Source organism: Curcuma longa, chromosome 4, assembly GCF_044706935.1.
Source record: "Curcuma longa cultivar G26 ecotype Majalengka, Jawa Barat chromosome 4, ITB_CL_G26_1.1, whole genome shotgun sequence".
NCBI classification, from domain to species: Eukaryota; Viridiplantae; Streptophyta; class Magnoliopsida; order Zingiberales; family Zingiberaceae; genus Curcuma; species Curcuma longa.
This window is the reverse complement of record NC_133864.1, coordinates 16,380,609-16,394,908: the sequence shown is the minus strand read 5'-3', so window position 1 is coordinate 16,394,908 and position 14,300 is coordinate 16,380,609. Positions and strand designations below refer to the sequence as shown.

At 34.7% G+C, this 14,300-nt stretch overlaps 2 protein-coding genes across 3 annotated transcripts in view; both read right to left on the bottom strand.

The window, feature by feature from the left end:
* The window catches only part of LOC141825961 (insulin-degrading enzyme-like 1, peroxisomal), a 39,751-nt gene extending 30,937 nt beyond the window's left edge, over positions 1-8,814 (bottom strand). Inside the window, exons 1-5 of one of the 2 annotated variants that reach the window (XM_074713224.1) lie at positions 8,441-8,814; positions 7,087-7,154; positions 5,999-6,090; positions 3,684-3,757; positions 3,555-3,598 (exon numbers count right to left, since the gene is read on the bottom strand). In XM_074713224.1, the coding sequence (XP_074569325.1) occupies positions 3,555-3,598; positions 3,684-3,757; positions 5,999-6,090; positions 7,087-7,154; positions 8,441-8,639 (477 nt within the window). In that variant the 5' untranslated portion in view covers positions 8,640-8,814. The remainder of the gene's footprint in view (positions 1-3,554; positions 3,599-3,683; positions 3,758-5,998; positions 6,091-7,086; positions 7,155-8,440) is intronic. The other variant, XM_074713225.1, reaches the window with a different exon arrangement.
* A 1,659-nt stretch (positions 8,815-10,473) lies between these two features.
* Positions 10,474-14,300, bottom strand: part of LOC141826341 (glycine--tRNA ligase, chloroplastic/mitochondrial 2-like) — a 33,144-nt gene continuing 29,317 nt past the window's right edge. Inside the window, exons 12-14 of the mRNA XM_074713583.1 lie at positions 11,972-12,053; positions 11,787-11,872; positions 10,474-10,779 (exon numbers count right to left, since the gene is read on the bottom strand). Coding sequence (XP_074569684.1) covers positions 10,681-10,779; positions 11,787-11,872; positions 11,972-12,053 — 267 coding nt within the window. The 3' untranslated portion in view covers positions 10,474-10,680. The remainder of the gene's footprint in view (positions 10,780-11,786; positions 11,873-11,971; positions 12,054-14,300) is intronic.

Sequence of the window (14,300 nt, the reverse complement as noted above, 5' to 3'; positions counted from 1 at the left end):
CAACACATAAGACTAAAGAAAGAGGAAAGTACTGGAGGAAAGACCATTTCTAGATTTAGCAAAATTAGAAAATGAGAAACTACAGCTCCATCATTGGCTAGAAATAGCAAACCAGAATTGTTGGGCATTTTTTTTGTCCAGATTTTTGTGGCAGTGGCACATATGTAATACACATCGGAAAAAAAAGGATATGTTAAAAGGAAAAAAAATGATGGATTGGAGGAAGGAAAAGGAAGACAAATACTCAGACTCCCCCACAGGACACAACCTTAACAAGATGGGTGTAGAGAGATAAGAAATCGAAAGCCAAGATCTGGCAGAGAACTAAGAGAATAAAAACTACCAGAAGAAGACTGCTCCATAAAATTTTGATGAGGAACAGAAATGTAATAAATCCAAAATGAGCTGAAGGAAGAATGACTGAGACACAAACCTAAGTTATTTAATCTGATTTGAAGAATCTGAGACAGGAAAGATGGAAAAAAAATATAGAAAGCATCTGATATGATTTATCAGCTTCTGATCCACAGCAGTGAGCTTTTGTACGTCACCATGTGACTGTATTAGCTCCTCTTTCATAGCTTCAATGTCCCTGAAGTTCCAATGCTAACAGCTTCATGGACTTCTCAAAAAAAAAAAAAAATCCAAAGTGTAGATCCTTATGTTTTTACGTGGTGACAAAGACACGAAACAAGAACTGAATTCATGTTGGGTAGTGTTGAGCTCCTACAAAAGGCAACATGAGTGGTAGCAAGGTGCTAGTTGTTGGTGAGAAGGCCCTAATAGTCTTGTTAGAGAAAGGATGACAATAGGGTGGGGCGAAGTTTTGACTTCCCATCCCAGCCACATATATGGAGTGGGGTGAAGTGGGGCAGAGCAGGGCGGGTCATGAGAGGAATCATTCTTCCCCATTGCAGCCCCATCCCTCTTCTCGTGCAGGTTGGGTTCGGGGAGGGAAAACAAAATTTAAAGTAAAAGCACACCTTGCAAAGAATGTGCTATCCGCTAGAAGAGATGTAGAATTACAATGGTTATGAAAGAAAGGCAATAAAACAATGGCATTGGTAGCAATTGGTCTTCGCTTGAGGATTAAAAAGAGTATGGCTAGCGATTGCACAAACCTTTTCTTCCTGAGTTGATAATTAATAAAAAGGAGAGTGGCAGTTGACAACAACAATTTTAAATAGATCTAATAACATAGAAGGATCACAAGCAAAGGAAGTTGTTCGTTGGATTTGTCGCAAGGAAGAGTCGTACCAACCAAGAGTTCTAGCCTCATACGAAGCTCGAGCGGCTTGCCAAAATTCTAACTATTGAGAGGGTTGAGATCAAGGTTTAAAATTTTGAGTCATGCAGAAGTTTCAATTTATGATCATACAGTTTTGGTACCGTATCATGTCATGCCGATACAATTTTAATTTTTTTAATATAAAATATATTAATTAAAAAAATATTAATATTTGATTGTTATAGATGTTTACTATTGAGTTATATTTGAGATGTTAAATGTTGAATTCAAGTTTTGATATTATCTTGTGAAATGTTTAATGCTTATCAAGTAAAAATCAATTTGGTGTTAGCTGAAGTCAATTTAGAGTTAGTTGGCAAATCAAGTAGCTTTAAATTGGATTTAATTTAAATTTATTATGATTAGTTTAAAATTAAACTAAATTTATATACAGAATAACTTAATTTGTCAGTAGTATATTTTATTAAAAAAATATTTAAATATAGATGATAATATAGTAGAAGATACAGTCCAATGATATAGAAGGATCCATATAACTGACCCCACCTAGTGGGATAAAACTTAATTATTGTTGCTAAGTAGTATATTTTATAAGATTAAAAATTATATTATTTTATTTTTTTTGTTGCTGAGTAGTATATTTTATAAGATTAAAAATTACATTATATTTAATTTTTTTCTATTTTTTATCTCATGGATAAATGGAGGAAAAAAATTAATTATTCTTTAAAAGAAAGCTTAAAGAAGACTTGGTTAGCAATGATAAAACATAATAAAATTTATTTAAATATAGATGATGATACAGTAGGAGATAGAACTCAATGATATAGAAGGATCCATACAGTTAACCCCACCTAGTGGGATAAGACTTAGCTATTGTTATTGTTATAATATATTTTATAAAGTTAAAATTATATTATATTTATTTTTTTATTTTTTCAAACAATCTTGCTTGTTCTCTATTTACCTCATAGACAAACGAAGGAGGGAAAAAATAACCATCCATAAAGAGATCAAGAGGTTTTTTCTCTCTATTTATCCTCATGGACTAATGAAGAAGGAAAAAAAATTAATGCAAAAAAATTAATAGAATGAAAGGATTGTTTAAAAAAATAAAAAAGGAAAATAGGGGGAAAAAGAAAAAAAAACAACCATCCTTAAAGAGGTTTAATGGATTTTTTCTTCTCCATTTACACTCATAGACAAATGACTGAGGGAAAAAATAAACAATAAAGGGGGGAAAACTAATAAATGAATGAGGGAAAAAATTAGCAAAGGGAACAAAATAGAAAAAGGAATTAGAATTAATTATGTAAAAAATATAAAAAAAATAGAAATAGGGGAAAAAGAAGAGAGGAAAAGAGAAAAAAAGGGTAGTCATAGCGGCATATCGCCGTGACCCGCGAGGTTGCAATTGTCTCCATGGCCTTAACCCCATGTCGGTGTCAGTCGGTAAGCAGAACAATAAATTCCACCCGCTGACTGACACAGTTCGACATTTTATATGTTGATTAAGATGAAGGAATCCTACAACATTTATAAGGTGCTTTTTTGGACACAAACAATAAGGAAATCTGTGTCACAAATATAAAAGAACACAAAAATATGATTCAGAGGAGATGTTGGAATTGAGGGGAGACATTGACATCATGACTCTTCTCTAGAGGATTTTTCTTATTTGCAAAACTAACTTTAGCAAAATAGTTTTGATCCAATGTTAACCTCTAACAAAATAATAAAAATATATATATATAAAAGAAAGGAAATGACTCGATACTAAAATGGCATGAATTAATAATCTTCTTGAATGTTCATTGATAGAGTATCATATATAAAACTCAAGTGTCATAATGGAGCTTTTGCATGTCAACTTTCCATGCCTAAACACATGCATATAGTTAGCCGACTCTAACTACATGGACCTCAACTTATAGTTAGTGGTGTTGATGGTTTATTGTGTCATACAAGTTGTCAAAATTTGTACCTTGCCCTTGATAATTAATTCTAATTTATTAAGCATTCTAAGAAAAAAAATTGCTTTATCAGAATTTTTCTCCCGGATCTAGAAAAATTGTAGTTTTGCATTTTGCATTCTAAGGCAACCATGTCTATGACCGGAGACGAATATTCTTGATTAGAGTTTAGATGGATAAAATAACCATCTAATGAAAATCAAGAAAATCATCCGATATCACAGAATTGTCCTATTATAAAAATTGCAACATGCAATAAATTCAATACAAATGTTTCCAACTCCTAAATTAGGCAGTGGGATATATTGAGAAATAAAAGAGAAAACCGCAACCTGTGACATTCGCCAACCATCAGAGAGTAGATTCTTCTGATTCTCTAAAGAAATAAACATAGTCTTAAAATGGCAATCAATAAGATAACCAAACACAAAAAAGCATGTCATTGGTTCAGAGTCACTTACCAGAATCAACAGCTTTTATTTCCCTAAGGGTAGCATCAGGAGACATCAAAGGACTGATAAAAAATTGAGCAAATCTGCAAAATACAAAACAGAGGAAAAGCAGAGAAAATAAAAGGTTAACATAACTTGTTAATCAAGAAATGGAGTCATAGTACTGAGTAACACTGCTGATGTTGGACTGCAAACACAGATATAAAAGATAGAAAATCCCATTAGGCTCTAGCTGTCATCATGAAATTATGCCAACAGATTCATGAGAATGAATTCTGGCCATAGTTGTATCAATAGTTCAGTAAGAAAGTGGGAACCACCAATTATTTTTGTTGACGAACTAATGGTGAAGATTTGAGGAACAGGAGTGGCATCGTTTGGTATTATATACATATGGGTTAAAGGGGACTATTAGGAGTTGATCTCCAATTCCCTGTTAACATGGAATCAGATCACCAGACGTCTTCCTGCACCTCTTTTTCCCGTTCTTCACCCAGCATGTGTTTCTCTGCCATCAGATGCTCCTTCTACCCAAAATACATCTCCTTCAAGCAAAATATTTGCAGATCTTTGGAATTGATTTCTGCAGTTGAAGAGCTCCTGCAATTTGCCACTGTAGATCTCTGTCCTGAACTCTGCAGGTGAAGATTACCAGCTGTCTCCAGGATCTCACTGCTTCTGTCTCTCTTTCCAGGTGCTCTCCTGCTGTAGGTGTTGGCATGGGAACTTGCAAATCAACAATCACCAGAAGTTCTGCAGTCTCAATCTTTCGGGCGACCTTCAACAGGCGAGTTTTTTCAATCACCATTGGGTTCCTTGCAACATCAGAAGATCTAACATCGTGACTGTTCTCCACCAACCTGAAGGATTAGAATTTCCCTCTCAGTCCATCTCTTCACCAATCAGAACAATTGGGATCTACATAATTCTTTCTCAAATCTAAGTTCCTAATCAGATCCATCTGATCTGGTCAGATCTCACAGGCAAGATTCCTGAAAAAAATAACTACTTCACCCTCTCTACTTGCATCATAGTCATCTCTACATCCTGGAGCAGTTGATTCTCATACAATTTACAGAAGCACTGCAATTAGAACCACCATCAAATAATCTCCTTAGGAGCCCCTTGCCTCCTCTAGGACTTTCCTCTCCTATAATAGACCTTTGATTTTGTGCTGCTTCTCAGCACTTTGGATAATCCAAAAGAATCAAGCTAGGTGAAGTCCCCAGATGGTCATACTCATTTAAAGTTTCATCCCTTTCCAGGCTTTTAGTGTGATGTAGGAACAAAATGGTGTTGTGCAGACTTGTTGGCAGTTGAAGGCACACACCGATTAGGAGGAACTGAGGGGGAAGAAGAGGAGGGGTACTAGTCTACTAGAGAGGATAACTATTCAACAAACCCTTGCCTCCTGCATGATTTTCCTCTTCTCTAATATTAAATATACTTTTATATAGGTAAAATTTCAATGATAAGAACCATGGGCACAATGCACATATTTGACTTGAAACTTGCATTGGCATTAATTGCTAGTCGCATGGTTTCATTTCTTATATTTATTGAACTGTAGATACATATATTGATTCCTTTACTAACAACTTTAGGTTTTGGGTAAGCGGTTAGTCAATCATCTCTAACATATTATCAGAGCAGAGCAGATATCCAAAGTTTTGAATCCTACCTATGTCAAAAATAATTATCTCAAAAATTTATGTGTTGGATTTGAGACAAATGAGTATATTCACTCACACGTAAAAGAAGAGTATTAAGAAAATAAATATATAAATTAGTTTCTTGCCTAATAGCTTGAGCTCTATAAATGGATAGCCAATCAAATCTAATAATGTTCTGATTGTTGGTAATTCTATTATTAATATTCCTAATAATCAGTAGGGGCAGTGCATCATTGATATTTTGATGCAATTTTTGATAAACATGATTATATTTGTGGTCACATACTGTTTATTCTCAGGTATTATTTTTGAGCTAATTCATTGCCTCCTAATTTCAGAAATTAGCTGCACTTAAATTCTGTAATTGTTTCATTAAGACTAACGCATCTATGCAATACCAATCGATTGGTAGATTGACCATATATGTCATGTAACATTACTGGAACTAATTATCTTATAAATTGAAAGTCATGGTCATTTTGGAGAAGTTAGTATAACATTAGCATAAATTTATGCACCATTATATCCTATTGTTCTTTAGAAAAACCAGATAAGATGGAGATAGTTCATTTTAAAATTTTATTTCAGTAATGCATTTGATCATGATAGACTTCTTCTGCAACTTTTTCTTCTGCCAGAGTATAAACTTACCTATCCAAGGCTTCTTCAAAGGAATCAACATTTACATCAAAATGGTAATTTGTGTGTTCAGACGCTGTATATGCATTAGTGGAACCACCATGCTGCATGGACACAATAAATCTGAAGTTCAAACTTGGCCTAACAAATAACAATATGTACTAAAGAAATGGCTCAAATGAGTTCCCATACAACAAAATAAGAAATTTTATAATACCATAATAGTTTCTTACATAATATGCAACAGGATAACTAGAAGCATGAAACTTTGAAAAAATTTCAGTACGTGTTCAAAAAGCTGTAGTACAGTAATGTGGTGCACAAGCAGAAAAGATGAGAATAAATTGTGCCGAAGCTCAGGAATATATATTCTTATCATTACTTAACATTGTGTTCCATGTCGATCAGAGCATGCGGAATGGATAGAGCCATCAAAGTCATAGGTAGAGGGTCTTCCTCCTCATGGATACTTATTTATCGCTCAAGGCTTCCATGCCAGCTTCATAGTTTGTGAGATGTGTGGTATTCCGCAATTGTTTCATTACTCAACTAAAATGAAATTTCCCCACTAATGACTACTCCACCCATTAACCATCTTATATCTAAGAGGCAGTTGGAGTTGATGTTGTGATGGAGTTAACATGAATAAGATGAGAAATTTTGTTTTGTTTTTTCCTAAAACACAATGAAATTGCATTGTATTTTGTTTCCCCAGTCAAAGTTTTCTCTTTTCTCTTCCTAGATGTCAGGAAGATCCTATTAAAAGATCTTCTTCACTAAGTTCTCTCCAATTTTGTGGCTTGTTTCATGTGCTTGCAAGAAGGGTAATCCAGTGCACGAAGCTCCCGCCAGTGCAGGATCCCGGGGAAAGATCAAATCACATTGGATCTATTGAATGCAGTCTTACGTTTCATTTTTGTAAGAGATTGTTTCCGTGACTCAAACTCGTAACATCAAAGTCACATGGCAACAACTTTACCATTATGTCAAAACTCCCCTTCAGGTGCTTACAATAATTACACCAAAAATCAAAGGACATGAAATAAGCATAAAAAGTCATATGGAAGTACATGGCAAATAACAAAGGCAATATCAATTACCTCTATGATAAATTTTGAATAACTATCTTCAACTGGATACTTCTTGCTAGCATAAAAAAGCATGTGCTCTAGTAAAAAAAAGCATACAAAATCAGTGATGATTTTGGACTCCAATGAAAAATTGTAATCAAAATAGAACGATTATAGTTCAAAAATGACAAACAAAAATACTTGAATGCTCTTAACTGACTATTTGAGTCAAGGAGAAATTGTAATCAAAATAGAACGATTATAGTTCAAAAATGACAAACAAGAATACTTGAATACTCTTAACTGACTATTTGAGTCAAACACAATTCTCCAAATGGAGATAGTCATGATACATGCCTACTACACAAAGTTATAAATGATCGCATATCCAATAAAATATTTTTTACAATAGCAAGAAGCCTTTTTCTTCTGACAGTTGACTTTTTTTTCTAAAGTAATCACTTACTAAGGGGGTGTTTGGTTTAAGGTTCCCTAGATGTAAATGTTCCGTTGAGTTCTCAAAATTTGTGCAATGGACAGATGATGGGTGTTTGGGTTTAGATGGTGAATGTACATATGGGGTTAGGGTAATGGAAAATTGGGGGTTGGCAAGCCAACCTGAAAGTTCAAATTACACATCTACCCTTGTGAAAAATATATAAGGATTTTTTAATTTTCTTAGTAAAGGTAAATAAGTAAATGGACATCCAAAATACAACTCAACCTCATATTCACCAAACACTCCATTTAGATTTACATTTTCTCAATCTTTTCTCAACCCCAACTATACATTTACATATTTTCAACCCCAACTTTCTGTTGAAAAAATACAACTTAAAACCAAACACCTCCTAAATCTCCTGCTCTGGGGCTTTGCAGTGAAGTCACGCACACAGCATGGTAATATAACAAATTCCAACAAAATATTTTTCATTAAAGTTTGTCTAAAGCCCTAAGAAGATTTCCTAATTAATCTCATAAATTTATGGCAAAATACTCTTTTGGTCCAGCAGGCCGGCACCATACTTCTGTTGAGAGAGATCTCCAATCTTTCAATTTCCATTATAGTATACAACAAGATCTCAAAATATAACATCAAAAGAAGAAAAGCCTCTGGTGGAAAATAATTCGTCATATATATCACCTTGATGGAGGTTAGATAGACTTATAGTATATAAGACCTTTCACATGATTTTTGGGTAAATTGTGGCTCCCATATTTTATATTTTATATGCCTTTCAGTCTGTCACTAGTTTGGTAAATTCAAATCGCAGCAGACTTCAACCAAAACCTGCCTGCCGGATCGTCGCCATCGACATATTGATGTGCCTGAAGAAATTTCAGGATACCTTCGAAGAGAAAGATAAATTCCTCAAACCCTTACCGAGAAAATGAGCCAAACCCTCGAGGCCATCAGGATCGCTAAAGGAGCCGACCGAGACATTCATCGAAGCGGCCGCCTTATCAGTTTCGGGATCGCTGATAATGAGTGCCTCCAGAGAATTTGGTAGAACGATCCTCCTGTACTCTCGTTTGTCGCAACGGGGCTTCAAAATCTCGATTTCCGATGCTCCTACCGCCATAACTGCGCGATCTTCCCGAGCGCTCTCTCTCTCTCTCTCTCTCTCTCTCGCCTGGGTGAACTAGACACGCCTTCCGACGTTGTATGAGAAGAGATCAAAACACCCGACCTTTCCTCTTCTGCTAGCAAACAAAGGTCGGGAAACAACGAGGAAATATCTTTGATGTAACTGGAGGACTCCGAATGACCTTGAGCTTATCAATTTTTTAGGTCTACGAGAGCATTTGCGAGTGTTTAACCATGCGCGTCATATTATTTTATAAAATAATTTTTTCACATTATCTTTTATAAATTTAACTACAAAATCATTTTGGGGCTTTTCCGATAGGCCTCCATTTTTTGGGAAAAAAAAAACATAATGATTTTGTCACCAGATATATGAGAAATGAAATTATTGTGTACAATTAGGCACCTAAAAAGGTAGAGAATATATTGTGTGGCATCGAAATTACATATTAAATTTGTTTTAGATATATAATTTGGTCGAGTGGATGATTCATTTGAACCATACTCATGGTTATCACTCTGTTTTTTTTTTTTTTTTTTTTTTTTTGCCTTCGATTTACACAAATGACTTTAAACTCATATAAGGATTTAATACTCATTCATCATGAAGTCCATATTGTATTAGATCATTTGGACATATAAAATCCAAAAAAAACAAATTAATACTATAACTTCATTTCTCTAATACCATTGTTTATATCTACAACATTACTTATATCTCGAGTCCTCAAGACAATGGTGTAGCAGTTAAAGCCCTCCAATAGATACCAAGAATCTCAAATTCGACACTCAATTGTGACGTACTGCAAGAACAATTTCCCTCATGGTGGATAGCATATCAAAGAAAATGAATTATCTAAATGAGTTATCGTAATACTTTTTTATTTATCTTGATAATCAATAAAAAATTTTCATAAAGCTGAACCGATCATCCTCATGATTAATCCGTGTAAATTAGATATATAATGTCAATTATATAAAAAACGTTGTGTATATCTGATTAATCAGATATTTCAATCTAACCTTTATTAAGATTACTATATGGATCAGTCGGCCTATCAAAGAAAATTGCACGTAACCAAACCCTCCGATAGATCCCAAGAATTTCAAAATCGAAACTCAACTACGACACTACAAGAATGATTTGCCTCATAAATAGCGGATCAAAGAAAACAAATCATCTGAATAAGTCACCGCAAATACTTCACGATTTACTCTGATAATCAATAGAAAATTTTCATAAGATTAGACTAATCACCCTCATAATTAATCGATGTACAATAAATATATAATGTCAACTATAGAAAAACTATTATGTATATATGATTTAATCAGGTATTTCACACAAAAGGTAGCTAACCTTTATTAAGATAACTATATGAATCCGTGGGTCTATCAAAGAGAATTATACGTAACCAAACCAGGACGCATGTTTCGATTGATGCCGATACATGAACAGAAGTTTGGAAGAGTATTTTGGACTTTCTGGTATTTTTATTCGTTCCTTTTAATACATACGCACAATTTTCTTTTGTCGCACGTCTACCTGCTGAGAAGTATTCAAAAGTCCTGATGATTACTGCCAATTCGTATGAGAACTTATTATGTAATTTACGTGACTTTACGGTTATTCGACCTTTTGAAAAGGGCAAAACCTTGATTTAACAACCCATATTGATGTGCCTTTTAGAAGTTCAAGCGTTTAACACGCCACTTCTTGTACTTGATTTTAACATTACAAAAGGCCACTAGTTAGAGAATTCTGTCGTAAAGAAGAATGGTGCTATAGCCCGTGCAATCTGATTTGCTAAGGCATCTGAATAGAGCGAAACAAGTAACATTTATTATTTTAAATATTGGCAATTAAACATACTTAATAAAATGTTAATTACAAGGAAAATTAGATGGTAACTAATTGCTGAGACCTATGCATGACAAAACTTGAGGGCAGTTACCAAGAACACGCCGAGATAAATAATAAACGTTTCTTCTGAGCTAGGAATCTCATGTTATGAGAAGGCCAAAAATGGTGGCATTTAAAACCCAGGCAAAACTGAGAGATCTGCAATTCCATTTGGTAGATCTGCAATTCTTTTGAGAATTGCTAATCTGTTATTCTTTATTTTCTCATCCTCCTGTCAGGAATGAGTATTAGTACAATGAAATTGAAGTTGAATAGATATCAGCCGTATGCAATAGATACATATTAAGGAACCAGACACAAAAGTAAAGAAAAGAAAATTGAGAGATTATTCAAGCTAACACCCTCAGTAACCTAATTGGATTACTTAAGTTAAAATCAGCTATGATGAAATATACGAAAAAGAATTTTTCAAAGTCAAAATCAGCTATGTATAAACGATGTGAACACAAAATAGATTTTTATTAACTTGCGATGATGAATTAAGTGAGAATTCCGACAGAAAATTTAAGAATTAGTTTTGTTGAAAGACGAATTCTTCTATCCTGTTTGGTTGAAGCCTCTTTTGATTTGGTGCATTCTAACAAACTAATGAAGCATTTGGGGGTAGTTAGCATCGACTCTTTCACTAATTGTTAATGGATTGTTTAAAGAATATAATTAATTTCCAACCTCAACTAATAAGAAATCTAAGTAGCATCAGGCTGAAAAAGAACCCATTGATAGATGTTGAACTTTTAAGATATTTTTAACTATTTCTATCTTTTGTTTCTTAGTATCCATATTTCATTTATTATTTTCTTATTTTAGAGGTAATATTTTTTTCCTTGGTCAACTACTTGATCCATTCTATGGGGCTCTCCTGCAGTTATTTATCATCAAAGGAACAAGTCAACATCTTTCCTTTATGATCTATATTCTGGTGCATTTCGTGTCCATATGCAGTAGGTAAGGTTTTTTGCCTTAATTCCCCAGTGGTAGGTAGAGAGCCTACATCAATAGTTCGAACAATGGATATATGCATCAAACATATTGTCGATGCATGTCAAATTAACAAGAGTTTAGGTTCATGTTTTACTTTCTGAATCTTGATTCAATAAAGACAACGGCATAATCAAAAGTCAAGACACATACTTCACTACATCTAAATGTCAAATTTTAACTTGCAGAAAGTGCACCTTGCTTTTGGCAAAGTAAATAATTACATGAGAAGATACTCACTGCCATCACGAAGACATTGTTAAAAAAATCTTCAAGTGGACGCAGCAACACCAATGATGCTTCAAAGAAAGTATCCATACTAACACCTAGAGACAAATAAATGACAAAAGTACACCAATATAGCATAAAACTAAAAATAAAAGGTGCAGAAGATAGATAAAAAAGATTACAGTCATTTAATTTACCATGGTGAATTTTAGATGCTACTTTCATGTAAGCATTCCATAAAGCTACTTCTTCGCTCTTTTCAAATGCAGCTTCAGTTACCTACATAACAAACTTGATGTCAGGTTACTGTCATTGGCATTCAATTAAAATTTTTTTAAAAAACATGAAGTTTGACTGTTGTGGTCATCTTCACTGTGATTATGGGATTGCGTTTTTTTTGGATAAGTAAAATTTTATAGCGCGAATCAGACTACAAAAAGTGGTCTTTAGGAGTTTTTCATATCTAACGAAGCATCAAATCAGAGAAAACACCCAACGACCGATATACATGAATTTGCACACACTTGAAGATCCTTTCAATATCTAATTGTCCCTCACCAAAGAAACTTCTGTTTCGATCATTCCATACAAAATAAATCATAGATGACGAGCCTTTATCAGTGTCCGGCTCCCATGGTAATGTCTGTCAAAGACTCTCAACATCCGTCGGTGGGTGGACATCTCCGGTCGCATATGAAATCGGTCTCTGATCCTCCTCCATAATACCACAATAGGGGCATCCAAAGAATATGTGTTGTGTCTCCAGTACTTGCCCTTAGAAAGTGCACTGTCGATCTTCTAAGTAATCCTTTCTGTCTCTGGTAGGGAGTCACCTCTGTGCCAACATCCAGAAGGTGACTACATGACTTGGTTGTAAGTAAGCCTTGTACACTATCTGGGCTCATGGCTTCTTAGGACTAAGATGCCTAAAAAAATCATATGTATGTGCTACCCCTCCATCCTGATCCAACTAGTCTGTCAGTCTCTATCCAACAGCCTCCAGGAACCCAACAACCAATAATATAAGATCTCGTATCTATAGCAGTCACTTGATCAGAAGGGAATCCGAGTGGGTTGCCTCCACTGTGATTATGGGATTGTGATTTGTTATTATCTTTGGAAGCTAATTTTTCAATCTATTGTTCTCTCCCATAATAATGAAATTCATCTCAAATTTAGAGATTCTTTCTATTTCTTATTTTAGAATAATCATAACGAATTTGTTCCTAGTAGAATGATGGAAGAGAAGTACTGATTATTTTTAAGATCAATTCTTGTTTCATGCTGGGAACAACCTAGCAAGAATATTGGAAAGCAATGGCTGATTCTTCTACCTCCATCCCCATTGGCAAGCCATGTATCAAATCCTCCACCTCTATCCTTCAATAGCCAGATTACTCAACAAAGACTGAACAAAAGAATGGTTTCAGTATGTTGTTTCTTATAACCAAAGGAAAAGGGAACTATGAGTCTTTGACTATCTCATCTGGACTTGCTAACCTGAATTTGTTGATGCATTGGAATAGCTAATGTTATATTTGAAGGTCTAATTAAGGGTTAGTAGGGATAACTAAATGCATATTGGATGTTTCTAAGGGTGAACCAATTGTTTAAGGTTGAACCAGGATGATCATTAGTTGATCATGAAAGATGATGGAGAAAGCAACAATATTCATCTGCTCTTGACATTTTCAATCAATTAGGGCTCTCTAGTGTTGCAAATTTGCATACTGAATAAACTAACAACCATGAGCAGAAATCTGCTGACTAATGAGAGGAAAGTCGTAATGGGGCTCCAAAGACACTGGAAGAAGTCTGAAACTGCAAGAACAATAGCAGAAGCACCAGAGATTTAAGATTGCAGGCTGTAGATGAAAGAAATCACAGGGAAGATCTGGAGCACAGAAGTCTGTTGCGAATGATGATGTGAACAGAATCAGAAAACAACAGTAGAATAGTGAGCGCGATGTTGGAGGGAATAGCTAATGGCGGAAGTGACAAGATCAACTATGTGTTCAAGGTGGTGCTGATTGGTGATTCCCTCACACAAGGGTTGTTCAGAGATAGTAGATGGGGTGCAGATCTCTCCGAATACACGACGAGCAGGACACAATACAGGGCTTCCTGCAATGAGATTTTTATAGAATGATGGAATCAGTGTACTGACTATTCTCAAGTACTGAAGTGTTGGTCTACCTAAACATACGGTTTATGTTGAATAATGGAAAATAGAATAATAATAACAACAACTAATTACAACAATAAACAGTACATAAAAAGTACTAAATTTCAGCAATGTCAACTAAAATGAAACAATATATTAAACCATGACTACCTGATCAAGATTTGTGCATGATAAAGTTCGCTCTTTGGTTTTACCAAACAATAACTAGGATGAAGGTGGCTTGGGGTTTCGCGATCTGCGTGCTTGGAACTTAGCCCTGTTGGGTAAGGTATTATGGGCGTGTAGGCCAAGGAGGATGTGATTTGGATAAAGTGGGTGCATCACACTTACCTGAGGCGCAC